Below are 27,973 nucleotides of genomic sequence, written 5' to 3' on the forward strand. Positions count from 1 at the left end.
TGCGAGAAAAACACGGTTTAATGCTGGGTGGCGTAGGTCTGGTGCTTGCGGCTGGTCCTTCGTGTCCTCAGTACTCCCAGAGCGCGTCCCCCGCCGGCGTGTCGCCGTCTGCGCGCAGCAGCCCCGAGGCGCCGCCGCGCAGGTACTTGCCGCTCAGGGTGCGCACGGCCAGCCGGCCGCGCTCGCGGAACTCCAGGAGGAAGTCCTCGGCCAGCTCGCCGTCGCTGCACACGCTGCCGTGGCTGCCGGTGTACCAGAACCCGCCTCCGCGGCCTGCGGAGGACGGCAGGGGTCGGCGGGCCGCCCAGCCACCTGCGCCCGCCCGCGCTCCCGGCCCGGCCCCCCACCTCGGATCTGGTAGGCGCCGTCGCGGAAGCTCAGGTGGAAGACGTCGTAGGCCGAGCGGTTGGTGTCCAGCTGGTTGGAGCCGCGGTGGTGGCACACGAAGCCGTCCAGGCCGCGCAGCACCAGGATGGGCCGGTTGATGAGCTTGAGGACGAACTCCTCATCCTCACCTGCGGGAAAGGGTGCTGTGAGGCCGCCCCTAGGAAAGCCCACAGCCCACATCGCCTAGTGTGCCGCTTTGGCAAGGAGCCTAACCTCATAGAAGCTGGGGGTTTCCAACTGTGGAGGGCGTTGAAAAGGCTCCCAGGGGGCTGGAGAGACAGATTAGCGGTTAAGCGCTTGCCTGTGAAGCCTAAGGACCTCTGCTGGAAGCTCGATTCCCCAGGACCCTCCTAAGCCAGATGCAAAAGGGAGCGCATGCATCTGGAGTTTGTTTGCAGTGGCTGGAGACCCGGGTAGGCCCACTCTCTATCTGCCTCTCAAATAGAAATAAACGGGGTAAAAGGCTCCCAGGGTTCACCAAAGATACAGTGATGGAAGTGACACATCCAGCGATCTACCTCCCGAACCCCCCCCACCACCACCACCAGTGGATCTAGAATGACAAGGAGGGCAGTTGCGAACTGCAGCAATTCCTTAGGGAGGCGGATAGGCCTCTGGGATACCCTGACCCTGGATGGAGAGCCCACACACTACAGCCCACAAGAGACAAGGAGTGCTTACCCACAAAGTCACTGATGGCTGCCAGCTGCCCATTCTTCTTCATGCACACGTAGCGCCCATTGCTGGCTTTAAGTGCCACCCGGCGACCATGCCATTCCACTTCAAACATGGTGTTGGCAGAACTGGAAGAAACAGGACAAGGTCACTCAGAACAGCAGGAGATAGTGGTGCAGGGTTTGGCCTGCCCATACTCCTAAGGTTCCAGGGAGTGGGACAGAAGATTGCCCTCCATAGATACATTTATCTTTTAAGATTTATTTTTATTTATTTGTTTATTTTGGTTTTTCGAGGTAGGGTCTCACTCTAGCCCAGGCTGACCTGGAATTCGCTCTAGTCTCAGGGTGGCCTCAAACTCATGGCGATCCTCCTACCTCTGCCTCCCCAGTGCTGGGATTAAAGGCAAGCGCCACCACGCCTGGCTCCTACTAGGCATTCTTTGTCAGCAGAGCTGGAACAGTGATCCCCATGGTGGAGGTAGTGGTGGGATGGTGGTAGAGGTGATGGGGATAGAAGTGATGATTGGAGGTAATGATCTGGTGGTGACAGCAGTGGGGTGGAGGCAGGGGCAGGTGCACTCACACTTGTGTGGCTATGGCCTGAATGCCCCCATGAGTAACCAGGGTCCAGTAACCCCCAGTGCTTGAGTAAAAGGTACATTTCTTTGTCTCCTGGTCAATTTGCATCAGGAAGGTCTCATGGTCCAGTTCTTCATCCTGATTGGCTGAGACATTGACTCCTGGAGAGAGAAAATGGTGATGCATTTAGGCCTCTCCTGGGTGGTAGGAGGCAAGTGCTGAGGAAGCATCGTTTGGGGAAACTCCAGAGCCAGACGAAATCTCATGTAGAGCCCTCTGGATTTGAGATTTGGAAGTTGCCTGCCTCTCATACACAGCCCCAAAGAGATCCCTGGTCAGCTCTTCCCGCACACCCTGAGCCAGGGCCTTCCGTGCAAGAAAATCCCCACTCTGCTAATCAGGTAATCTGCTTGTCCCTATGCTCTTGGCCCAGGATTTACAGCAGCCTCTATTTATAGCTCACATGTAAACCTGCCAGGCAGGTGTAGTGGCAATGGTGGTCTTTGTCCTTTTCATTCAGGTAACCCAGATCAGAGTCAGGGCCTATGGACCAGCCCAGCCCATGCATATGCTTGGTCTCCAAGTAGTCCTTGTAGAGGAAGGACAAGGCTCTGCCTAGGGTTCCTGTGAGGGGCCTGGAAGGGACATTCATCCCCATGTCTGGGAACAGTATGCAGGTATGAAAGCCTTCCCAAGGTCTTCCTGTAAACCTAGAAATGAAGACTCGAGCTCCCTGTTTCCATTGCACCTGGCTACTCTGGATGGTGTGGTAGGTTGTAGAACCCCGCAGGGGTGCCAGATGTGTCCAGCTGGAGGATAACAGAGGTCCCACCCGTGGGACCCCAAGGATGGGATCATTTCTGGTCCAGCTCTGAGGGAGAGGTAGTCAACCAGGCAGTGACCCCAAGAGGAGAGGCTGAGATCTGCTGCCTTTCACCAGCTTCCAAAGGCTGTCCCCTGACACCCTTAGTACTGGAAGTCACCTCTGCCGTGCATAGAAGCACCTGACAGACCCTAGGAAAGACCGACATCTTCGCCCCTGCCAGCGCTGTCACCCTGGGAACAACCACTGAAGTGAGTGGGAAGCTCTGGTCCCTAAGCAGTTTGGAGCCCATAGCCAACCAAGTCAACCACTGACAGCCCTGAGCCTGGGCATGCAGTCAGCAGGAGACAACAGGAAGGTGCAGGTGGTGTGTCCCACATGGATGAGCGCTTTGGCTCACAGGAAAAGTAACATTTCAACAAAGAACCTCCCTTCAGGAACCAAGGGTGGAAAGAGGTCAAAGCAGTACCCATTGCCCCTCAGCCATCGCACCATCTCCAACTTTCAGGCCAAGAATGTAGCTGTGCCCCATGTCACCACATTCAATCTCTCCAACAGCATGCTGTTCAGGCTGCTTCCTCCTCCAGCCACCTGCTTCTAAGGAAGTAGACTTGGCCTTGGAGGGGCCTGAAAGCCAGAACTGCCTGTGCAGTGTTGGTTTTTACTCCAGAAAGGCAGGTTGAGGGTGAAGGCGTGCCTGCTAGGATTTAGGGGAGATACTGCTTGAGTCAGTCTGTGCCAAGTGTACCATTACTGGCAACCACAAATGCAGATGGTTGATGCATAGCACAGCCTCTCAGTGCTATTGAAGGCAGAGGCGTGCAGGCACCAGCCAAGACACTTCCAACCAAGGAAATATAGTCAAGGTTGTCTACCAGAAGGTGACACATATCAGCCACACTGAGCTGCCACTCCATAGACACTGAGCAGGGCGGATAGGTCTGAATCCATTGCTCCAGCCACCTTGAGCCTAGGTACTGTCTCCTTAACACACACACACACACACACACACACACACACACACACACACACACACGGCTCCTCCTGCTTCCTCACTTCTCTGAGGCTCCCAAAACAAAGTCTGGAACAACTGATAGGCCAGGCAGGTACCCTTAGCCCTATTGCCAAGAAGTCAGGAAGATGAATCCAGGATGCATCTGCTTGTAACATGAGAGCTGGCGCTGGTCCTTGGTAGGGGATTCTCCCATCAAAGGGATGAGTCATACACAGAGTAGCCAAAAGGATGAGAAATAACCTACACAGCCACTATCCCTCCACTGGCACCACAACCGACACTTCCACTACTGCATCCACCATTATTTTCCAGTGCTGGGAATAGAACCCAAGGCTTTAAACTGGACAAGTGCTCAACATTGAAAGACATCCTCAGCCCAACACCCACTACTACCCTTACCAATACCACCACCACCACATCTCCATCACCACCACACCCACCTCTACCATCACCTCTACCACCACCACTCCTCCAACAGCACCACATCCACCTCTACCATCACCCCACCACCCCTCCATCACCACCAATCGACCTCTACCATCACCCATCACCATAACAACCAACCTCTAACATCACCTCACCAACACAACTACTCCATCACCACCACATTCACATCTACCATCACCCCACCACCACATCCCTCCATCATCACCACATACACCTCTACCATCACCCACCATCCCACAACATCCAGCTCTACGTCACCTCTACCACCACCACCCCTCCATGACCACCACACCCACCTCTATCATCACCCCACCACCACCACGCCTCCATCACCACCACTTCCACCTATACCGTCACCCCCACACACACCACCACCCCTCCATCACCACCACCACATCGACCTCTGCCATCACCCCACCACCACCACCTCACCCCACCATCTCCACCACATCCAACTCTACATCACCTCTACCACCTCTCCATCACCACATCCACCTCCACCATCACCCCACCACCACTATGACCCCTCCACCACCACCACACCCACCTCTACCACCACTTCATCACCACCACATCCACCTATACCATCCCATCACCACCACCTCCCCTCCACCACCACCACATCCTCCTCTCCCATCACCCCCACCACCACATCCATGTCTACCTCCACCATCACCCCCACCACCACATCCACGTCTACCTCCACCATCACCCGCCACCACCACATCCACGTCTACCTCCACCATCACCCCCACCACCACATCCACGTCTACCTCCACCATCACCCCCACCACCACCACATCCACGTCTACCTCCACCATCACCCCCACCACCACCACATCCACGTCTACCTCACCCATCACCCGCCACCACCACATCCATGTCTACCTCCACCATCACCCCCACCACCACATCCACGTCTACCTCCACCATCACCCGCCACCACCACATCCACGTCTACCTCCACCATCACCCACCACCACATCCACGTCTACCTCCACCATCACCCCCACCACCACATCCACGTCTACCTCCACCATCACCCCCACCACCACATCCACATCTACCTCCACCATCACCCCCCACCACCACCACATCCACGTCTACCTCCACCATCACCCGCCACCACCACATCCACGTCTACCTCCACCACCTCCCCTCCACCACCACCACATCCACGTCTACCTCCACCATCACCCCCACCACCACATCCACGTCTACCTCCACCATCACCCCCACCACCACCACATCCACGTCTACCTCCACCATCACCCACCACCACCACATCCACGTCTACCTCCACCATCACCCACCACCACATCCACGTCTACTTCACCCATCACCCCCACCACCACATCCACGTCTACCTCCACCATCAGCCCCACAACCACATCCACGTCTACCTCCACCATCACCCCCACCACCACCACATCCACGTCTACCTCCACCATCACCCCCACCACCACATCCACGTCTACCTCCACCATCACCCCCACCACCACATCCACGTCTACCTCCACCATCACCCCCCACCACCACCACATCCACGTCTACCTCCACCATCACCCGCCACCACCACATCCACGTCTACCTCCACCACCTCCCCTCCACCACCACCACATCCACGTCTACCTCCACCATCACCCGTCACCACCACATCCACGTCTACCTCCACCATCACCCCCACCACCACCACATCCACGTCTACCTCCACCATCACCCCCACCACCACCACATCCAAGTCTACCTCCACCATCACCCGCCACCACCACATCCACGTCTACCTCCACCATCACCCCCACCACCACCACATCCACGTCTACCTCACCCATCACCCGCCACCACCACATCCACGTCTACCTCCACCATCACCCCCACCACCACATCCACGTCTACCTCCACCATCACCCCCACCACCACCACATCCACGTCTACCTCCACCATCACCCCCACCACCACATCCACGTCTACCTCCACCATCACCCCCACCACCACCACATCCACGTCTACCTCCACCATCACCCGCCACCACCACATCCACGTCTACCTCACCCATCACCCCCACCACCACCACATCCACGTCTACCTCCACCATCACCCCCACCACCACCACATCCACGTCTACCTCCACCATCACCCCCACCACCACCACATCCACGTCTACCTCCACCATCACCCGCCACCACCACATCCACGTCTACCTCCACCATCACCCCCACCACCACCACATCCACGTCTACCTCCACCATCACCCCCACCACCACCACATCCACGTCTACCTCCACCATCACCCCCACCACCACCACATCCACGTCTACCTCCACCATCACCCGCCACCACCACATCCACGTCTACCTCCACCATCACCCGCCACCACCACATCCACGTCTACCTCCACCATCACCCCCACCACCACCACATCCACGTCTACCTCCACCATCACCCCCACCACCACATCCACGTCTACCTCCACCATCACCCGCCACCACCACATCCACGTCTACCTCCACCATCACCCCCACCACCACATCCACGTCTACCTCCACCATCACCCGCCACCACCACATCCACGTCTACCTCCACCATCACCCCCACCACCACATCCACGTCTACCTCACCCATCACCCCCACCACCAGCACTCCTCCATCACCCCCACACCCCTCCATCACCCCCACTCTTCTATCACTACCACATCCACCTCTACTGTCACCCCACCACCCCTCCTCCATCACCACCACACCATTTTTAGCATCACTGTAACTCATACACCATGGCCACCACCGTTGTCATCCCTTCCCATGAGTCTCTTTCACAAGCTGTTGGTAAGCCACTAAATTGTCCAACACTTCTTTTTTCTCCTTCAAGAATTACTTGACCACCACTGCCCCAGCTAACTTGCTTAACTAAAGACCACAAATATTTGGGCCCTCATGGTATAGTTGTATTATAGGACTGGCGGTGGGAAGGAAGGACATGCCAGAACAAGGGCTCACGAGGTGACTTCAGCGCCTGTTGCTGTGCAAGACCAGCCTGTAACTGCAGGTGCAGGTACCTGGGTATGGCTGGGCTCTGCCATCTGTACAGGATATAAGGTACCCAGATCTCTATGGTGGACAATCACTGGTTGGTGCATGGGCTTTGTGGGCACATGGGAGCTGCCCTTTTCCTGGCTGCGGCTGGCCTGAAGGCTATCTGAGTAGGTAGAGTGTGTTTGGCCTTCTCTCTTCATTTCCCTCCTAGCCATCCTATGTGCCTGACCATCCTGGAGTGTATAGAGCCTGGCGCCCAAGTTGTAAGTGACTATGCCTAATGGGCTGTGCCAGGGTTGTGCCCTCAGAATAAGCAAGGGCCTACTCACTCAGATGCTTGGTTTCCTCATGGGGCAGTAGGGACTCTGTTCACTCCAAGCTACTCAGATATTACATAAAGCAGGTGACCAATGGCCAGGAAACTGGGAGAGCAGACCACACCCCACTAAGGGTGGAGATATAGCACCTTTCCACCAAGAAACCCAGGCCCTGGATGGGGCTAGTTGAGCCTGTGTCTGACACTGGATGTAATCTCATGTCCCCCCAGTTCCCCGCTGCTCAGGCATTTGGGAGTGGTGCTCCAGCTCCACTCCCACTGTGCTTTGCCCTGCTCTAGTCCCCCAATCTCCTTCAAAGACCAGAAAGTCAGGTGGCAGGGCAGGGGAGGAACACGGCCGCCACAGCCCATTACCCACCTGCCCCTCACTGTCTGTCCACACCTCTGCAGTCTCAGCCTGAGCAGTTCCCGAGTAGGCCCTGGGCTCGGCTGTGCCCATCTAGTCCAGAGAATGGCCAGGACCTCTCACCCTGAAGCTAGCAGCACTCATTAGGCCCCCAGGCCACCTACCTCACCCTGTGTGCAGACACACCCCAGCCCAGCACATGCGCTAGCAGACTGGCACACACAGGGGGCGGTCAGCTGCCTGCATTCTTCCTACCTTGCCTCACAGAGACATAGCGGTGGTTGGCAGCCAGCAGCACCACCTGCGGGTGACTCTGCTCCAGGTCAAAGAGCTCATCCTTGCCGGGCCTCGTGTTGCGGCCAGCCTTGAGTGTGCCCGCAGGCCCCATGGGCGCCAGGTAGCGGCCATCGCAGTCCTTGAAGGCCAGCTTACCAGCCTTGAACTCGAGTGTGTAGCAGGCACGGGCTTCAGGTTCCCAGACAAGGTGGCCGTCACTGCGCAGGTATCGGCTGTCACAGGATTTGAGGCAGTACCTCCGGCTCTGGAAGATGAGCGTCAGCAGGGCATCCACGCCCCACGGCATGTCGCCATCCGCAGCCATCTCATCCTCCTGCGGGCACAGATGCACGTATCGCCGCCGGCTCACGCTCAGCAGGTGGGCCTGCGGGTGGATGGCCAGGTGCACTGCCCACAGCTCCGCTGGCGAGATGGCTGTGGCAAAGCAGGACAGCCGGTCCTCAGTGCCGCCGAAGAAGCGGCCGTGGGGCTCTGACTGCAGCGCCCAGCGCCCGTCGGGCTGCGGCAAGACCAGGAAGCGGCAGTCCCGGCCTGGCTGCTCCCTCTCACAGGCCACGCGCCCGTCTTCTTGCGCTGACAGGTAACGGCCCAGGTGACTGCTGCGGAATAGCACGGCAGCAGCCTGTCCTGGGTCAGGCTCTAGCACCCATATCTGCTTCCTCTTGAGGCTGGGTGCTGAGGCGTTGACCTTGAAGCCAAAGCTCTCTGCCGTTAGGTAGCGGTCCGCGTCATTGACGAGGCCAAACTGGATCTTCAGCACCTGGTGCAGGCCGTTGGTTGGCATTTTCCAGGTCGCCTCAGACAGTTCTCTCCGAGTATTCAGGGGCCCTGTGGCCCCCCCAGAGGCCCAGGTCAGCTCAGTTGGCCCTTAGTCCCCAAGCCCAGCCAGCGTCATGGACACTGCCTGCTCCAATGCCACCTCTGCCCTGTGGCCTTGGCCACCCAGGCAGATCTTACATGGCCGCTGGGCAGCCGAGGGCGGGTGAGGAGGGCGGATCAGAGATGTGCCGGCTTAGGAACAGAGGCCACCTTGCATTACCCCCAGCTTGGATTTCAGAGGCTCCTGGGATGCACCAAGGGCAAGGCTTGATGCCCTGCAAAACTGAAACAGAGCTGACCACTTCCTTGTCTTTCCTTAAAGTGCCTGAGCCCAAGCTTTGGGCCCTGTGGCCACCCTGGAGACCCCACACCTCCTGGCCTTTCCCCTTCCTGCTCACCACTTCAGGGACCCTCAGACCTCTGGCTTGGACTCCCAGCCCAGCCTAGCTCTTTCCCAAGGTAAAAAAAAGCCACTCAGTGGAAAACTCACAGCAGGGCCGCAACCCGATCGCAGCCCTCCACCCTCAGCAGCCAGCAGGATCCAGTTACTGCTTCTCTGATTCCTGCTGCCAGGAGCACGTGAGCCCCCCCCCCCCACCCAGCAGCCTGCAGTAGTGTCCTGGGCCACCCCTCTGGCTATAAGGGCATGCAGCCTGCAGTCTTGGGGCAGACTCTAAGACTTGTGAGGAGTGTCAGTCCCTGTGGTAGGGATGGGACCTGGGACACCTTGACTCTGAATGTAGGTGTGGCGGTGTGGAGGAGACAGGTTCCCTGGCTGTGCTGATCTGACTAGTTTGGGAAGAGCGGGCTTGTGTGGTGTGCAAGGGAAGAGTGTGGGATGCCTATGTCCAGAGCTGTGTGCCTAGGCTCATACCTGCCCAGTGACCCAAGGGCCAGGATTTGTCGGGGCTCCTGTACACTCTACTGAATCTAGGGACATGAGATCGCTCCTTGTTCTGCAAGGAGCGCAGGGTGAGCTAACCCCAGGATCCTTTGGCAAACTTGCTCAATGGCTTTAGGAGCCTCATTGCTACACTCAGATAACCACTGCATGGGCTGTACTTGGGATCTTTACAGAGTTGGGTTCAGGGGCCCATGTAGGGCCAAGTCTGTTTCCTGCTCCCAATTCAGCAGGCAGATGGCACCCACAATTCAGGGAACGTTGGAAGCTGGACCCACCTGGCCCTTGTATCTCTTCACCCAGAGACCCCCTGGATCTACCCCATCCATCCTGACTCAGAGGGCCATCCAGGAGGCAGCAGTGACCCTGTCCAGGTACGCCTGCCTGCCTATGTCCTGCACCTGCCTCAGGGGCCGGGAGCCAAGCAGGGAAACTGGAGCCTGAGCCAGACTTGGTGTCCTCTTCCTCAGTGTGTGACCCTGAGGCCTCCTGGGGGTGGGGGCAGGAACAAGGGGCCAGGGCCACTTCCAACCATGGCCTCCAGTTCTTCTCCTATCTTCTGGGTCTACCATCTCTCACATGGCTGTGGTGATGATGAAGACCCACGCAGGGGACAGGCTGGAGACCACTGCTGGGGAGCGTGCAGAGCATCAGGGGTCCATCCTGCAGGCACCTGAAAACACTGAGAGATGAAAGGGACCTGGCCCCAACTTGGGGCCAGGGTGGGGTTCATGCCATGTGCGAGCTGTGCTGGTCTTGGCTCCTCCAGAAAGCCAGTGCCATCCACCTCTGCAGCCCACTCACATTTATACAGCACCAACTGTAATATATGACCAGGTTGTGCCAGGCACTGTCCTAGAGATGGGGTCTAGGGCAACATCATGCCCAGGTACCCGTATACAACCCCTCACAGTCCTTGGCCAGTGTCTATGTTAAGAAATATTCCTGGTTTAGCTAGGTGTGGTGGTGCATGCCTTTAATCCCAGCACTTGGGAGGCAGAGACAAGAGAATCAGTGTGAGTTCAAGGTTATCCTAAGACTACATAGTGACTTCCAGGTCAGCCTGGCCTAGTGTGAAACCCTGCCTTGAAAAAAAAAAAAAAAGAAAGAAAGAAAGAAAGAAAGAAAGAAAGAAAGAAAGAAAAGAAAAAAGGAATATTCTTGGTTTGGGGAAGTCTCCAATCAGGTCCCAAGGAATTAACTAGTTTGGCTTTAGGGGTGGGGTGTACCCATATATCCCAGCAACATCCAGTCAGGCTTTAGAGAAGCCCAGGATATCTTGTCTCTCTGATTGGCATAACAGCCTCATTAGCCTGACTGGCGCTGGCAAGGCTCACTGGCATCAAGTGCCCATAGGAGGAGGCCTGGTCGCCAGGAGCTAAGCGGCCTGGCCCTGGGTAGCCTCTCAGTGGCAGAGCCAAAAGTGACAGTGGTCCCTCAATTCTGGGACCTCACAGCTCCAGATGGCATGGGCTATTGGCACTGACAGGAGTGTGAGCAAAGGCTACTGCTAGGCTGTGAGAGACTTCCTTGGAGGAAGGTAATTTGCTTAGGGCCCTGTACCTGGGCCTCTGCTGTAGGCCCTAAGGCTCTTACCTACTGTCCCCCAAGGGAATATTTTACTTGTGTGTCTGGCACACAGTAGGTGCTTACTGTGATTGATGTAGGGTCTGATGTGTGTGCAATGATAGGCTCTGTGGAAAGATGTAACACTGCAGGCAGAGCCAGGTATTGTGTTCACCCGTGTGTGAAGATGCACAGGGCCAGGGCCAGGGCCAGGCTGAGCGGCCGTAAGTCACCCGCTGAACCAGCCCAGCCCCTGGTGATGCTGCCTTACACCTCAGCGGCTAAGCAGGGCAATCTGGCTGTGCACTTCTTTTTTTTTTTTTTTTCTTTTTTAAATTTTTGTTTATTTATTTTTCTTTATTTATTAATGACACAGAAAGAAGGCAGAGAGAGAGAAAGAAGAGAGAGAATGGGTGCACCAGGGCCTCCAGCCACTGCAAATGAACTCCAAATGCATGTGCCACCTTGTTATGTGGATACTGGGGAATGGAGCCTTGAACCAGGGTCCATAGGCTTCACAGGCAAGTGCTTAACCACTAAGCCATCTCTCCAGCCCTCTTTTTTTATTTTAAAATTTTATTTTATTTATGCATTTATTTGAGAGAGAGAGGCAGATAGAGAAATAGAGAAAGAGAGAGAGGGAGGGAGAATGGGTACACCAGGGCCTCAAGCCACTGCAAATGAACTCCAGATGCATGTGCCACCTTGTGCATCTGGCTTATGTCGGTCCTGGGGAGTCGAACCAAGGTCCTTTGGCTTTGCAGGCAAGCACCTTAATCGCTAAGCCATCTCTCCAGCCCTCTTTTTATTTTAGAGAGAGTGAGAGGGAAAGACAGACAGACTGAAGGAGGGAGAAAGAATGGCCTCAGACACTGTAATCAAACTCCAGACGCTTCTGCCACCTAGTGGGCATGTACGACCTTGCACTTGCCTCACCTTTGTGCATCTGGCTTACCTGGGATCTGGAGAGAGATGGAACATGGGTCCCTGGGCTTTGCAGGCATGCACCTTAACTGCTAAGCCATCTCTCCAGCCCTGGTTGTGCACTTTTTTTGGGGGTGGTTTGAAGTAGGGTCTCATTCTAGCTCAGGCTGACCTATGTAGTTTCAGGGTGGCCTCAAACTCATGGTGATCCTCCTACCTCTGCCTCCTGATTGCTGGGATTAAAGGTGTGCACTACACCTGCTGGTTGTGCACTTCTTTTTTTTAAATATTTTTGTTCATTTTTATTTATTTATTTGAGAGTGACAGACAGAGAGAGAGAGAGAGAGAGAGAGAGAGAGGCAGAGAGAGAGAGAATGGGCACACCAGGGCTTCCAGCCACTGCAAATGGACTCCAGACGCATGCGTCCCCTTGTACATCTGGCTAATGTGGGTCTTGGGGAATTGAGCCTCGAACCGGGGTCCTTAGGCTTCACAGGCAAGCGCCTAGCTGCTAAGCCAACTCTCCAGCCCTGGTTGTGCACTTCTTAAGGGAAGCCTCTTTCCAGGATGCTGGTCACATCCCAGCTGAATACTACACACAGATCCCACAGCAGGCTGGGTCCTCCAGCCCTCTACAGGGTACTTGGGTGACAAAGCCCCTCTCTCACTCAGGGTGCACAAATGTGCCTGCCATCATGGCCTACTCATGCTGCTCTCCAGGAACATTCAGCCATTGCCATTGTAGAGCCCTCCTTTTTCTACCCTGAACCCCAAGGGGAAGACAGTATGCCCAGAGTATGTCCATCTGAGGCTGCTGCACCAAGCCTGGGCACAGATGTTAGGCCAACTGATGCACCGACTTAAACATGCATGCTTGCGGGAGGAGTGCTCCTGGGTGATGGGCACTGAGCGGCCATTTGGGCGAGCAGTGCCTCAGCCCCTAATTCACACAGCAGCCAGCTGTGGGTGGGCATGGGAGCAGGCTCTGCTGGTGGCAGCTGGGTTCAGAAGACAGGGATCACTTCAGCTGTCAGTCTGCCAGCTACAAGGCCAGGACCTGAGCTGCTGCCACTTTTGGTGAAAATCCAGGTGGGGCAAGAGCAGACAAAATCCTGAAGCTCCCCAGGCCCTAGGTGCCTAATCCTAGATCTGGCTCTTCTTTCTTAGGAGGCTGGGGGATGGGCCACCTTGGCCCCTGGAGGACCCCCAGACAGCCCCATATGGGGCTAGCAGGGGAAGAGCCCAAGGTCCCCCTTATCTAGAGTGGCCTGGACACTAGAGCCCAACCTGGGCTCCTGCCTACTTGCTGCCTGCTGCCATGGCAACCAGCACATGTGCCAGGCTGGGTGCTGAGTAACACTGTTGCTGATGGTGTGAGCTGGCACGAGCCTCCGAGAGCAGGGGCTGGGTGACTCTCCTTGCTGGCCCAGAGCCCTGGAAAGTGGGAAACAGAGCCGGCAGCTTTGATGCCCAGGGCCTGCTTTTCACAGCCCTGCAGGGGGATCAGAACCCCGGCCCCCCACCCTTCTGACAGCAGCGCCCCAGCCTGCCCCTAGCTGCTGCCCGGGCTGGTGTCAACACCCCTCCAGTCCCACAGCTAGCCCCTGTAGGAGCCCTGGTGTCTTCTAGGCTCCTTGACCCTGCAGTGAGATAGAGCCACCATGTGGGCAGAAGGCTGTTGGGCACAGCCATAGCCCTGATTTCCTCACCTCTGGGCATGGCATCTGCTCCTACCCGGGGTCCATCTTGGCATGAGCCCAGAGCCTGGCCTCCCACGGAAACGCAGCTCCCGTGCTGGGCTTCTGAATTTTTCATGCTTGGCTCTGCGCTCCTCAGGTCTGTTTACACACACCGGCCGGGAGGTTGCTCTTCGCTTACTCTGGTCTAGGTTGGTTTACTGAGGCCCGCAGGCCTAGTTTAGGGTGACAGGCTCCTCTCAGCAAGGGGCGTCTGTTGAAATGAAGAGCACTGGGAGAGGGCTCCCAGGCCTCAAGTGCACAGTGCGCGCCCGACCCCACACCCTCGCCCTCACAGCCACCCCAACAAGGCAGCTCACTGAACACTTGGGTTTTATTTAGTTGTTGTTTGTTTTGAGACAGCATCCCTGTGTAGTCAGTATAGGCTAGTCTTCAACTGGATATCCTCCTGCCTCCACTTTGCCAGGGCTAAGATTATAGGCATATATATACCAAATAAGGTGAAAATACTCTTTGCTGGGGATGTAGCTTGGAAGGCATGAGGCTTGCACAAACAGCAGCAACTCACCAAACCAAAAAAAAAAAAAAAAATTTTTTTTTTTTGCACCGGGCATGGTGGCACACACCTTTAATGTCAGCAATAGGGAAGCAGAAGTAGGAGGATCTCCATGAGTTCAAGGCTACCTTGAGACTACATAGTAAATTCCAGGTCAGCCTGGGCTAGAGTGTGACTTTACTTGGAAATTTTTTTTTAAAAAGCAACTGAAATTGGTGTTGTGGGTGTTCCCTTCTTGTCCAGTTAAAAGCTGTGCTGTAGTCTGGCCTTCTTTGTAAAACTGTAACACGACAAGGGGCTGTGCTTGGTACCTCAGAGGTCAAGTCAAGGATGGGGAGAATTCAGACCTCTTTGTTCTGTCAGAAAACCCAAGGTCCCAGCAAAGCCAAAAGTCTTGAGACAGGAGCTGGAGAGATGGCATAGCAGTTAAGGTGCATGTCTACAAAGCCTACAGACCCCGGTTCGATTCTCCAGGTCCCATGTAAGCCAGATGCACATGGAGGCGCACGCATCTGGGGTTCGTTTGCAATGGCTGGAGGCCCTGGTGCATCCATTCTCACTCTCTCTCCTTCCCTTCCCCTCTGTCTCTAACAAATAAATAAATAAAAATTTAAAAATCTTTTTTAAAAAGTCTTGAGATGGACACAAGGGCACAGGAGAGAATTATAGGTGACCACAGGGGCCACTCCTCAACTCTGAACCTCAGGGTTTTTGCACATTAGTAAGAGCATTTACAAGATATCTGAACATAAGTTCCTGACTACATGGGATTCAGCATAGAAGACAGATGGCTACTGACTTCCATTGCTTGCAGACACACAAGTGCACAGCCACAGATGTAGCCATACTTATGTGGACAGCATGAGCTCTCAACTCTGCAGGTGGCCATGGAGTCTTCTGCCCAACCCCCATCTTTGGGCATCTTCCTCTGCAGACTCAGCTCATTCCATATGAATGGGAATCCTTTTCTCCATAACAAATAGTCACAGAATCTTGAAAATTATTTAGTTGCAAGGAGACAGAAAATAACAATGAATGCACCAGGCCTCTTGCATGCATCATTTGTGCATATGGCTTTCTGTGGGCTGTCAAGCTTTGCAAGTGCCTTTAACCAGTGAGACATCTCCACAGCCCAACCATTTTCCCCCAGTACTAGGACTCTTGGATGAAAGGCCAAATGTTCTACTACTGAACAACTTCCAAGCCTTTGCCTTTTATTTTTGTTGTTGCTGTTGTTGTTGTTTTTGGAGGTAGGGTCTCACTCTAGCTCAGGCTGACCTGAAATTCACTATGTAGTCCCAGACTGGTCTCAAATTCATGGAAATCCTCCTACCTCTGCCTCCCCAGTGCTAGGATTAAAGGCGTCCAACACCACACCTGGCTTTTTTTTTTAAGGGCTAGGAGGAGGCCTTTAATCCCAGCACTGGGGAGGCAGAGGTAGGAGGGCTGCCGTGAGTTCGAGGCTACCCTGAGACTACATAGTGAATTCCAGGCCAGCCTGGGCTAGTGTGAGACCCTACTCAAAAAAGAGAGAGAAAGAAAGAGGGCTGGAGATTGGCTTAGTAGTTAAGGCACTTGCCTGTGAAGTCTAAGGAACCATGTTTGACTTTCCAGATCCCATGTAAGTGAGATGCACAAAGGTGAGACAATCTCAAGGTCACACATGCCCACTAGGTGGCTCAAGGCGTCTGGACTTCGATTGTAGTGGCTGAGGTCCTGGTATGCCAATTCTCTCTCTCTCTAGCTCTGTTTTGAGGCAGGGTCTCACTGTAGCCCAAACTGACCTGGAATTCATTATGTAGTATCAAGGTGGCCTCGAACTCACAGCAATTCTCCTATCTCTGCCTCCCACATGCTGGAATTATGGTCATGTGCCACCAAGCCCTGCCTCTGTCTCTCCCATGGGTTCTCTCTAAAAATATATAAAAAATAAACAAAAAGAGAAAGTGGGCACACAAGAAGAGAATGGGTGCACCAGGGCCTCTTAGCCATTGCAAATGAACTGCAGACGCATTGCACCACTTTGTGCATCTGTAAGCCTTTTGTTTGTTTGTTTGTTTGTTTTTTGAGGTAGGGTCTCACTCTAGCTCATGCTGACCTGAAATTCATTATGTATTCTCAGGGTGGTTTTGAACTCACGGTGATCCTCCTCTGCCTCCCAAGTGCTAGGATTAAAGGCATGTGCCACCACACCTGGCTGCTAAGCCCTTTATTTTTATTTTTTATTTTTTTTAATTTATCTATGCATGTGGGGGAGTACCCCAGGGACTCTCACCATTGCAGATACATACAGTGTACCAGCTTTACATGATGTTAGACAGAGAATGGATGGGCACACCAAGGCCTCTTGCCACTACAAATGAACTCCAGATGCATGTGCCACCTTCTGCATCTGACTTTACATGGATGGAGGGGAACTGAATTTGTGCAAGCAGGCTTTGCAAGCAAGCACCTTTAACCACTGAACCACATAGTAGCTGGAATGACAGGCCTGTGCTACCAGGCCTGGTTCAGCCTTCTTATTAAGTACCTACTGTATGCCAAAAACCTTGCTGAAGTTTCAAGAGGAATGAACTCCATCGCTGACCTCAAGGGCAAAACAGAAACAGGCCATTTGTTGTGGAAGGCTGAGGCAAGCCCTGCTCTAGGTCACTGCCAGTGACAAATGGTTCCCATGGAGATGGAGCCTCACTACTCCACTCCAGGTGTGCCCCCACTTCCTGCTTCCTGCAGTCTCCCTACAATTAATGCTAAACAGTAGACAGAACAATGGGAGAGGCCTTGGGAATTTAAAATATGAGTTTATGATAATAAAATGCAGCGCATGCTCCTGGGTTAGGTCAGAAACAAATGCTACAGAGAACATTAGTGGACGAGGTCATTACTAAAGTACAGTGCAGATTAAACATTGTCAGATCAACGTTGATCACTGTGGTGCAGTTACATAAGACAATGACCTGTTCCTAGGAAAAACATGCTGTAATGTTAGGATATCATGCTGGGTCCTCGGAAGCAGAGAATGGTAACTGTGTTACAGAGACTTTAAAACCAAGGAAGTTTGAAATTACTTCAAAATAAAAGTTTAAAAAGAAAAATTCCTATAATTTCAGAAGAAACTTTTGCTTAATTTAACGTCAAAATACCAAGAAAATTGTTATCTTTGTTAAAGTCTGGAAGAAAGTTTTTTCTTTTTTTAAAAAAAATTATTTATATTTATTTATTTGAGAGACACAGAAAGAGGCAGATAGAGAGAATGGGTGCTCCAGGGCCTCCAGCCACTGCAAATGAACTCCAAACACATGCGCCCCCTTGTGCATCAGGCTAACGTGGGTTCTGGGGAATCAAGCCTTGAACCAGGGTCCTTAGGCTTCACAGGCAACCACTTAACCACTAAGCCATCTCTCCAGCCCCTTTTCTCCTTTTTAAGAATTTGAAAATACTACTACTCTCTTGAGCACTATTTAGGTGTTTTTCATCTTTTGTAATCCATAAGTCTTGTAACAACTATATTTTCTCCTTTCTTTGGCCTTTAAAAGTTTTAAGCCCTTCTATCCATGCCTTGGGATCATATGGAAAACTGATGATGCTCCAGTTTTAGTATCAGTTTGACTACTGTCCCTTTTAATCTTTTATCTTCCTTCTACCTATTACACTTCTTTTTCTTAGCCTTTGATTTAGACATCTTACAATCTCAATTTTTTTTTTCGAGGTACAGTCTCATTCTGTAGTCCAGGCTGACCTGGAATTCACTATGCAGTCTCAGGGTGGCCTCAAACCCACAGTGATCCTCCTACCTCTGCCTCTCAAGTGCTGGAATTAAAGGCGTGCGCTACCATGGCTGGCACACTCTCAAAATTTCAATGGAACTTGATAGCTCAGTAAGAGAAACAAGGTGAGCTTCTAGTTTGGTAAAGCCCATTCAATAAATCATCTACCTTTCTATACTTCTGGATTAATATTAATCTAAAAATGGTATGATCACTATCACCGAGTGTGCATATATGAATATGCAGCGATTCAACTAAGTTCTAATAAAATCTCCTCAAAACAACAACAAAAAAAAAAAAAAGAAAGAAAGAAAGAAAAATTTCTCCACAGATTAGAAATCAAGGAAGTTGCCAGGCATGGTGGTTCATTCCTGTGTTCTAAGCACTCAGGAAGCTGAGGTAAGAGGATCCCTCTAGCTCCAGGCCAGCCTGGGCAACAGAGTAAATGCCAAGTTAGCCTGAGCTAGACCAGACCCTGCCTCAAACAAGCAAGCAAGCCGGGTGTGCGCTGGGAGTTCGAGACCACCCTGAGACTACATAGTGCATTCCAGGTCAGCCTGGGCTAGAGTGAGACCTTGCCTCGAAAAACCAAAAAAAGAAAGAGAAGGAGGGAGGGAGGAAGGGAGGGAAGAAGGGAGGGAGGGAGGAAGGGAGGAAGGAAGGAAGGGAGGAAGGAAGGAAGGAAGACAGGAAAACTTGTCACCACGGGAAATGGGGACTCCGAGTTCCACCCATTCACTCTTGGCCACTTTCTGCTGTGACCTCGAAGTACCTTGTCCACTCTCTGAGCCACCCCCTTCGTTTCGTGTTCTTGGAAATGACAGCGTTGGGATGAGCCGAAGCCAGAGCCTAGCAAGGGCCCTGGAGGCGAACTTCCCGCGCCAGCGAGACTCCCCAGGACCGGCCGCCTGCGCGTCGGGGTCCCCGGGGGCGCGGGCTGCTCGGACGCCCCACAGGCCTGCCCTGTCCCGTCCTGCCCCGCCGGGGCGCGGGCCGCCCGCCCCACCTCCTCCCCGTGCGTCAGCCCCGGCTGAGGTCACCGCCGCTCCCCCGGTCCGGCCTCGGTCACCGCGGCGGCGGCGGTGAGTCAGCGAGCCCTCGGCGCACGGTCCCGCCCGCCCGCCCGCCCGGCTAGTGGCCGCGGGGCCCGTCTTGACCCGGGGGACGCGGCGACCCTGCGGCCCACGAGAGAAAGGGCGGCTTCCCCAAAGCCCTCTCGAGGGCGCCATCTGCCGGCCCCAGGCTTCAGGTTCGGGCCCGGGGGGCGGGGTCCCCGTTCGCCCTCCCTCCCTCCCACCCCCGGCGCTGGAAGCCCGGCCGCGCCCCGCAGCCGGCGCCCAGGCAGCCTCCCCGCGCGAGCGCAGCGCTAACCCACGCGGGCGGCGGGGCTGGCACGTGGACTGACCCCACACCATGCTGCGACTCGGCCCGCGAGCCCCCTTGGCGCACCGACTGGCCCACATCCGACCAGTCCGGGCCTCCTGCCATGGGGAACGGGGTTGGGGGGAGGGACGAAGCCACGGCCACAGTTCCCCTTCCTGGTGTTCGGCTCAACTCCAGCCATCACCTCCCTCCAACTCTGGGTACCCCAACTGTAGTCCTTGGAACAGTGGCAGGGGTACAGAGCGTCCAGAACAGCAGCCTCTTGCCCTTGTCTGGCCCTGGCCTGCCTCCTTGTCCTAGGCGAAGAGCCAGGCCTCCTGGGGTGATACACCTGTCACGCGGGGCCCTGACCTCGTCTAGCTCTGCAGGTTACTCCCTGCAGCCGGCGGCTAAAGCAGGAGGTGTGGGAAGGGTTAACCGTGGGCTTCTCAAGCATTCCTCCCCCAGCCTCCAGGCAGCTGCTCCCTGGCTTATGGGGAAGGGGGCTGATGGCCCCAAACGTAACCAAGCAGGGAGGCAGGAGAGCATGGGTCCCTGGGAAGAATGTAGCCTGGGATTCCCTATCCTCCCAGCTTTCCAACAACAGTTCCCTCCTGCCTTCTGGGGTCTGGGTGCAGCTGCGCCTACATGTGCCCCACTTCCTAGGCTCTCTCTCAGCCCAGGCCCCTTCTGCCTCCAAGTCGGCCAGAGCTGGGAACCCCACCCCTCCATCCCACCCTCACCTGTCTCAGGTGAGAGTATTCAGCTCCACCAAGGCCAGAGCTGCTGTACTACAGAAGTCTGTGCCAGGGGCACGGCAAGTAAGTGAAGACTCAGTGGCCATGTCTGGAAGCCAGCCGTGGGATGCTGGGACCCTACAGGAGGGGGGCAGCCAGGCTGTGGTCAGGGGCCAGAGCACAGGTGGTGGAGTGGGGTAAGTGGGCAGAGCGGCCCACAGGAGCCCAAGTGCCTGGGGAGAGGACTCACTCAGATCTTGAGGCTGTGGCAGCCAAGGAGCAGCTGGGATCCCACGTGTAGTCCTCGTGGGCAGCAAGAGGCAGACATTAGGGGCCAGCCTACAGGAGTGGCACATGCGACAGGGGATGAGGCTGACCTGGAACCAAATGCAGACAGGCATGGGAGTCAGAGAAAGATGGGGACCTGCTTCTGGATTTGGCGGTGCTGGAAGAGAATGCAGAGACTAAAATTGCAGGGGCAGCCAGGGGTGGCGCACGCCTTTAACCCCGGCACTCCGGAGGCAGAGGTAGGAGGATCGCCCTGAATTCGAGGCCACCCAGAGACTACGTAGTGAATTCCAGGTCAGCCTGGGCAAGAGTGAGACCCTACATCCAAAAACAAGGCAAAACAAAAACTGCAGGGGCGATGACAGCTCCAGGATGTGCTGGCCACTGGGGAGGGGTCAGAGTGTTCTTGACACACTCACTCTCCCAGTGTGTGCTGCTTACCAACCACACTTCCCAACAGCAGAGTAAAGAGCAGACAGTTCTAGAGCCAAGGAGGCAGGCACTCTTTAGGCTTTAGGGCCAACGGGTAGGGTAGTGAGGCCCTTAGGAATGAACCAGTCTCTTTGAGGGCCTCAGCTAGATCTGGGAGTGTGTGGTGGGAGAACGGCCACAAGCTGCGCTACCCAGCCTCAGGTCTGACACACAGAGTTGTTAAGTCTCACTCATCAGTGAAAATGGAAACACCTGGGTCATCAAGGCCTAAGGCCTGTGGGTTCTTGGGGTTGCCGGTCCTCAGACCTCTTGTCTTTGCAAGAAGGCTACCCAAGGCTGGAAAAATGGCTTAGCAGTTAAGGCACGCCTGCAAAGCCCAGTACACATGTAAAGCCAGATGCACAAAGTGGCGCATGTATCTGGAGTTTATAGTGGCTGGAGGCCCTGGTGTGCCCATTCTTTCTTTATCTGCCTCTTCTCTTTCACTCTTCCTCCCCTCTTTCTCTCAAATAAATAATATACATGGGTCACACACCTTCACAAGGCTTGTCCATTTACCCCTTTCACAGAAAACAGGTTTGAGGCCACACAGCAGACCCAGTGGCCTGGTGTCCCATCTCAGAGGCCTCCACTGTTCTTGAGGACCTGTCTGGAGGGGCAGGACGTTCTCTTCTCCCAAAGCCTAGAGCAGGGCTGGAGGAGGGACTTGGTTAACTCACCAAGCTTCATGTGGAGTGCCTGCACGGCCCCTCTAGAACCTTGACTTCCAAGAATGTAACAGGACTGGGTTCTCTCCACCCTGACCCTGACTGCCTCCCTTTCACCACTGGTTTAACAGGCTTGGAGCCTTCCTCAGTGGGGAGGCCGGTCCAGAGCTTCCTGGCACGGGGACATTCACTAAACTCTCAGGAGAGCGAGCTGGTCCTTCTGGGCTTTGATCTGGGCAGTGTTCTGAGAACAGGTCCCTACAGGTGGCCTCCTAGCAGCCAGGACAAACCACAGGAAGCTGGACGGTGGGCTTGGAATCATGGTTCTATGGGATCCACAGGCTGAGAGAACAGGGATGTGAGCTCAGAGTAGGTAAACTGATTTCCTCGGTTTTAAATGTTTGCTTTTTGTTATGGTATAATTGCAGGCTTACAGAAAAGTTGCAGAGCTAATACATGATAATGTTGAGACCTTGGTACTTAATATCCAGACTTGACTTGGGTCTCACCTGCTCTAATGTCTTACTTCAGAATCTGGTGGGCATTCCTGATGGGTGGAACAGCATAGGAGAAGGGAGACTCATGGTTCCTTGTTCCCTCTGCTCGATAAGCCCCCAGCCAGCTGGAAGGTGGTGTGAAGGTGAGGTGACCAGGACTCCAAGAGTGCAGAGAACCTTAATTTAGAGTGGAATGTTGGGTTGTCTCAGCTCCAGCACATAACTCTTCACTTCATTGAGCCTGTTTTCTTATACATTAAATGAGCAGACTATGAAATGAAAATATCCAGTAAGATCACAATAAATTTTTTTGAAAAAAAAAAAAAAAAAGCCGGGAGTGGTGGCACACGCCTTTAGTTCCAGCACTTGGGAGGCAGAAGAGGATCGCAGTGAGTTCAAGGCCATCTTGAGACTACATAGTGAATTCCAGGTCAGCCTGGGCCAGAACGAGACCCTACCTCGAAAAACCAAAAAATAAAAAATATATATATATATTTTTTAAAAAGCTGGCACAGAAAACACAACACGGTTTCTGGGAGCTGCCTCTTCCTTCTTACAAAGGAAAGACACACCCACTCTGGCAACTGCTGCCCCTGGCTCCGGTGAGACAGGAGGCCAGGGGCAGCCACATTCACTCGGTCCCCAAGGGATGCCAGGCTGGATCCCGCTCCAAGAGAGGTGGGGCAACTCTGCCCCACGGGCTTCCTCAGCGCAGCCCAGAACGGCCCCGACGTGACCTTGGGTGAGGCCGAGGATGACCAGTTGCAAAACAGAAAAAAAAAAAAAAAAATCACAGCGTGCCCACTGCTCCGGGTTCTGCGGGCGCGCGCTCCCGCGGGCCGCCCGGCCCGCAGCCGGCGATGCCGGGGCCTCGGGCGCACTCCAGGGCCCGGGTGGGCCCGGGGCGCCGAGCTCGGTCGGGCTTCCCCGCCGCCGCCCCTTTGTCCCGCGGGCCAATGGGCGGCCTGCTTGACTAAATAAGGCGAGGAGCGCGGCCCGGCGCCCGGTCCGTTACGTCCGCCCCCGTGACTCACGGCGGCCGCGGGCCTGGGGCGGCGGGCGGGCGGGCGGGCGGGGCGCGGGTCCACATCGCCAAATATGGCGGCGCTACCGCCGCCGCCCCCCCCCCCCCGCACACCTGGGCCGCACCTGGGCCCGCCGCGCCCCGGGCAGGGGGAGGCGCAGCCGGCCGGAAGGACCCCTGAGCGCCCCGCGGGGAAACCGGGTCTCCGGGAGCCGCGACCGCCCCTCCGGCACACACGCAGACAAAGGCGGCCTGGAGAAAGCCGGGCGCGAGGGGGGCCGGGCGCCTGCAGCTGCAGCCAAGGAGACAGGGCGGGGCGAATGGTGTCCAGGCGGCGGACGGATACCGTCCACTTCGCGTCTCGGGACCCCCGCCCAAGTTATGGAACACCCCCCCCCCGCCGCCGAGTGGTCGGACAGACCTGTGGGTTTTCTGGAGGCGACGCCCCATGGGTGGTGCACACACCTTGACAGCCTTGCTGGCTAGGTGCCCCTGGGAAGACTGGGCACCCTCCCCGCTGGCCCTGGTGACAATGTGACTGTTGTGGCGGGCAGGTGAACTGGGCTGAGTGCCTAGCCCTCTGAGTGTTGTGTCCACGTTTCAGATGGGGACACGAGCTGACCTTGCAGGACAGAGCGCTGGGGTATGGGCTGGAGGGGAGCCCGGCACCGCCCCCCACACCTGCCAGGGACATGTTGAATGCCCCGTGACCTTGGGGCGAGTCCAGCGCCTCCACACTGCTGCCCCTCCCCCAGTACCTTCCCCCGCGGTTTAATTCCACACTGAGCAATTTCAGAAGCTTACAAATAAACCCGAGGAAGCCACAGTGCCAGCTTCCCCTTGGGGTATAATCAAGGGAGCGCGCCAGCAGGTGCGGCCAAGACCCCGCCAAAGGTGACAGGTCTCCTAGTGCCGCTTCTTAGGGAGGACACCGAGGCCCAGGCTAGCCTGCCTGCAAGGGGACCTGGGGTCGGTTGGTGCACTGTGTCCCAAACCCAGCTGGACCCCGGTCCTTTCTAGCAACATAAACAGTGGAGAGATGGCTCGCCCAACCTAACAGTGCGGGGTTAGGGATGGACACTTCAGGAGGTCAGGAGTCCTTCCTTGCCTCAGTTTCCCTAGAATGTCCCCAGGATGAAATAAAGCCCTTCCACACCACCTCCTCAGATGATGAGGGTCGAGTGACCCCCCCAACCTCAGGCGGAGGCCGCATCTGGGCACATTCAGACCTACGGAGGGGCCTACGTGATCGTGGGCGTTCTGGGGAGACTGGCGACACCCCTCATGTGAGCGGGAAGAGATGAAGAGTCCGTGGGTCTTGAAGCCCGGCTGGCGGGGACCCTGCTCCCCTCCCCCAGCCGGGCACGGGTTTCCCAGGCCCAGCTCTCTGCAGTGTGTAAAAGGAAAGCTCGCTGGGGCGCGCGGAGCGCACAACTCCCGGCAAGGCGTGGGCCACAGGGACTCACCCCAGGTCGGGCGCGGCCCGCCCGGGAGCCCTGCAGTTTCGGGGCGCAGCCTGAACCTCCCCGCGCGGCGCGGTCGTCCCAGGCCGGGTCCGCGCGGGGTCTCGGGCACGCGGGGGTGGCGCGGGCGGGGCGGTTGGCGGCGGCGCGGGCAAGGGGCGGGCCGAGCCGAAGTCCCACGTGTCCTGGGCGGGCGGGCCAATGGGCGCCCGGCTTTCGGAAAGATCTCCATATATGGACATGTTCTGGGGCCGCGCGCGCCGCCGCCCGCGCGCGCACCCCACTCCCGCTTAAATAGCAGCGGGGGAGACCGCGATCGGTCTCACTCGCCGCCGCCGGCCAGCGCTCCGCGTCTTCTCGTCTCTCCGTTGCCCCCGGTTTCCGCCGGTAAGCGGCCCGTGCCTTCTGCGCCCCAGGCCTAGTCTTGGTTCACCGGGGAGGTTAGTCACGTCCTCGGGAGCGCAGCCGCCCGGCTCCGGGGACGCTGGGCACGGTGGGCCAGGGCCCGCGGGGGGCAGGGCGGGGCCCGGCGCAGTGCGCAGCCCCTTCGCGCCGCTGCGGACCGGGCCACCGCCGGTTGCAGACGGTTATCCCGCCCTAGAGGCCTATTAGGGGCCTGGCGGGGTCGCGGAGGGGTTGTTTCTGAATCGGACACATTTCTGAGTAGATCGCCATGGAAGAAGAAATCGCCGCGCTCGTCATCGACAATGGCTCCGGCATGTGCAAAGCTGGCTTTGCAGGCGACGACGCGCCCAGGGCCGTGTTCCCCTCCATCGTCGGGCGCCCCCGACACCAGGTTAGTGGAGGGAGTCCGGGTCCCCCAGCGTCCTCCCTAGGCTACAGTGCGCGGCGATCCTGACGGCTTTTCCCTCCTCGCAGGGTGTCATGGTGGGCATGGGTCAGAAGGATTCCTATGTGGGCGACGAGGCCCAGAGCAAGAGAGGCATTCTGACCCTGAAGTACCCCATCGAACACGGCATCGTCACCAACTGGGACGACATGGAGAAGATCTGGCACCACACCTTCTACAACGAGCTGCGCGTGGCCCCCGAGGAGCACCCGGTGCTGCTGACCGAGGCCCCCCTGAATCCCAAGGCCAACAGGGAGAAGATGACTCAGGTGGGGCTATACCTTGACCACTGTTACCACCTTTCATAAGTCATGTTCTGTTCTGCTTCATTTCCTGACATTCAAGTGTTTCTTTGATATTTCCAGGGTTCTGTTCCTCTTCTGGCATTTCCTCCCTGAAGCCTCCAGGTTTCTGTTTGCGTTTCTGCCTGCATTCTTTTCTTTTCCTTTTCACACATCACATTTTTGGCATGAAGCATGCAGTGTGCGGGCGTGGGCGGCTCTGGGTCCCTGCTGCTCACAGATCTTTGTTCCTTCATAGATCATGTTTGAGACTTTCAACACCCCTGCCATGTACGTGGCCATTCAGGCCGTGCTGTCCCTGTACGCCTCTGGGCGCACCACTGGCATTGTCATGGACTCTGGTGATGGGGTCACACATACGGTGCCCATCTATGAGGGCTACGCCCTTCCTCACGCCATCTTGCGTCTGGACCTGGCTGGCCGGGACCTGACGGACTACCTCATGAAGATCCTGACTGAGAGAGGCTACAGCTTCACCACCACAGCTGAACGGGAGATTGTGCGCGACATCAAGGAGAAGCTGTGCTATGTGGCCCTAGACTTTGAGCAAGAAATGGCCACTGCTGCATCCTCCTCCTCCTTGGAAAAGAGCTACGAGCTGCCTGATGGGCAGGTGATCACCATTGGCAACGAGCGGTTCCGGTGTCCAGAGGCGCTTTTCCAGCCTTCCTTCCTGGGTAGGTGTCTAGAACCTGGTGCAGGACCTCGAGGCTGTTATCCCACCAGGGAAGGGGGGTGGGTCGTGCAGAACTTGATGACTGAGAGCTGTGTCTCCTAGGTATGGAGTCCTGTGGTATCCATGAGACTACCTTCAACTCCATCATGAAGTGTGACGTGGACATCCGCAAGGACCTGTATGCCAACACAGTGCTGTCTGGTGGTACCACCATGTACCCAGGCATCGCTGACAGGATGCAGAAGGAAATCACAGCCCTGGCGCCAAGCACAATGAAGATCAAGGTGAGGAATGGTTCCCAGCCTGGACAGGCCTAGCCCTGAGGGTGGGGGTTGGGCCCCACATGACTTCCTGGGTTCTCATCTGCTCCTTCCTTCACAGATCATTGCTCCCCCTGAGCGCAAGTACTCCGTGTGGATTGGAGGCTCCATCCTAGCTTCGCTCTCCACCTTCCAGCAGATGTGGATCAGCAAGCAGGAGTATGACGAGTCAGGCCCCTCCATCGTCCACCGCAAATGCTTCTAGATGGACTGAGCAGGTGCCAGGCATCTGCTGCATGAGCTGATTCCGAAGTATTGATTTGCCCTGGCAAATGTACACACCTCATGCTAGCCTCATGAAACTGGAATAAGCCTTTGAAAAGAAATTTGTCCTTGAAGCTTGTATCTGATATCAGCACTGGATCGTAGAACTTGTTGCTGATTTTTGACCTTGTATTCAAGTTAACTGTTCCCTTGGTATATGTTTAATACCCTGTGCATATCTTGATTTAAGCCCTTGGTCCGTGTGGCTCGGTCACTTGGTGGCTGAGGAAGAGGGATCCCCACTGGTGGGTCTGAGCACAGCGCCGGCGACGGTGCAGGGTGTCAACTTCCACGCTGACTGTTCCAGGATTTCTAGAGGCTGGCAAGGGTTCCTGAACCAGTTGTCACGTCCGTGTTGCCGGTCTAACGGTGGGAAGGTCCGAGCCTTAGGACCCAGTTTCCGTTCTGGTGTTTCCCCTCCTGACCACCGTGGGTTGCTCCTTGCCTTGAGTTGGGAACGTTTGCATTTACACCTGTAAATTTATTCATCCTTTTAATTTATGTAAGGTTTTTTGTACTCAATTCTTTAAGAAACAACAAATTTTGGTTTTCTACTGTTAAGTGAGAACATTAGGCCCCAGCAACACGTCATTGTGTAAAGAAAAATAAAGTGCTGCAGTACACCCAGGACTGCCTGCTTTTGTTTGGGGAAGGGACTTGGGACCTTTGTTTCCTTGCAAGGCTTGTGTGGGAAGGCCTGGCCACAGCAGTGGCAGGCCCTCCCTATTGGGAGAGGGAAGCTTGTTAGTGTGGTTCCTACTCCCCCCTCCACCTCAAAGATTGACAGGTCAGGGGTGCCACCCTCTTAACGGATTTAGTCTCCCATATGCCATATAGAGTTAACTATCTTAAAGGTTCTGTTCCCTGGAGCCCTCCATGGCAT

General features: G+C 55.6%; 2 protein-coding genes across 5 annotated transcripts; one reads left to right on the forward strand and one right to left on the reverse strand.

Annotated features, from left to right (window-relative positions):
- On the reverse strand, positions 1-24,693 carry Fscn2 (fascin actin-bundling protein 2, retinal). 4 transcript variants are annotated; one of them, XM_045158015.1, is made up of 8 exons: positions 24,682-24,693; positions 20,518-20,644; positions 13,858-14,098; positions 7,897-10,368; positions 1,648-1,804; positions 1,069-1,190; positions 348-515; positions 1-273 (listed from the first exon to the last, which is right to left on the reverse strand). In XM_045158015.1, the coding sequence occupies exons 4-8, from the start codon at positions 8,720-8,722 to the stop codon at positions 68-70; spliced, it is 1,479 nt and encodes a 492-aa protein (XP_045013950.1). In that variant the 5' UTR covers positions 8,723-10,368; positions 13,858-14,098; positions 20,518-20,644; positions 24,682-24,693; the 3' UTR covers positions 1-67. The 4 variants fall into 4 exon arrangements, with proteins under 4 accessions (XP_045013950.1, XP_045013951.1, XP_004655322.1 ...); XM_045158016.1 differs by lacking the exons at positions 20,518-20,644; positions 24,682-24,693 and adding an exon at positions 20,274-20,366; XM_004655265.2 differs by lacking the exons at positions 20,518-20,644; positions 24,682-24,693 and having other exon boundaries at positions 7,897-10,331; positions 13,858-13,878.
- Positions 24,694-24,947: 254 nt separating this feature from the next.
- Positions 24,948-27,717, forward strand: Actg1 (actin gamma 1). Its single transcript, XM_004655264.2, has 6 exons — positions 24,948-25,065; positions 25,346-25,474; positions 25,558-25,797; positions 26,069-26,507; positions 26,609-26,790; positions 26,888-27,717. The coding sequence occupies exons 2-6, from the start codon at positions 25,352-25,354 to the stop codon at positions 27,029-27,031; spliced, it is 1,128 nt and encodes a 375-aa protein (XP_004655321.1). The 5' UTR covers positions 24,948-25,065; positions 25,346-25,351; the 3' UTR covers positions 27,032-27,717.
- The last annotated feature ends 256 nt before the right edge of the window (positions 27,718-27,973 follow it).

Source organism: Jaculus jaculus, chromosome 9 (assembly GCF_020740685.1).
Source record: "Jaculus jaculus isolate mJacJac1 chromosome 9, mJacJac1.mat.Y.cur, whole genome shotgun sequence".
In the NCBI taxonomy this organism is placed as follows: domain Eukaryota; kingdom Metazoa; phylum Chordata; class Mammalia; order Rodentia; family Dipodidae; genus Jaculus; species Jaculus jaculus.

Coding starts and splice junctions, on each gene's coding strand:
- Actg1 (XM_004655264.2), top strand. CDS start 25,352: ATGGAAGAAGAAATCGCCGCGCTCGTCATCGACAATGGCTCCGGCATG. Junction 25,798..26,068: donor ACAGGGAGAAGATGACTCAG/GTGGGGCTATAC, acceptor GTTCCTTCATAG/ATCATGTTTGAGACTTTCAA. Junction 26,508..26,608: donor TTTCCAGCCTTCCTTCCTGG/GTAGGTGTCTAG, acceptor TGTGTCTCCTAG/GTATGGAGTCCTGTGGTATC.
- Fscn2 (XM_045158015.1), bottom strand. CDS start 8,722: ATGCCAACCAACGGCCTGCACCAGGTGCTGAAGATCCAGTTTGGCCTC. Junction 1,191..1,647: donor CAGGCCATAGCCACACAAGT/GTGAGTGCACCT, acceptor TGTTTCTTCCAG/TTCTGCCAACACCATGTTTG. Junction 274..347: donor CGGCGCCTACCAGATCCGAG/GTGGGGGGCCGG, acceptor CGTCCTCCGCAG/GCCGCGGAGGCGGGTTCTGG.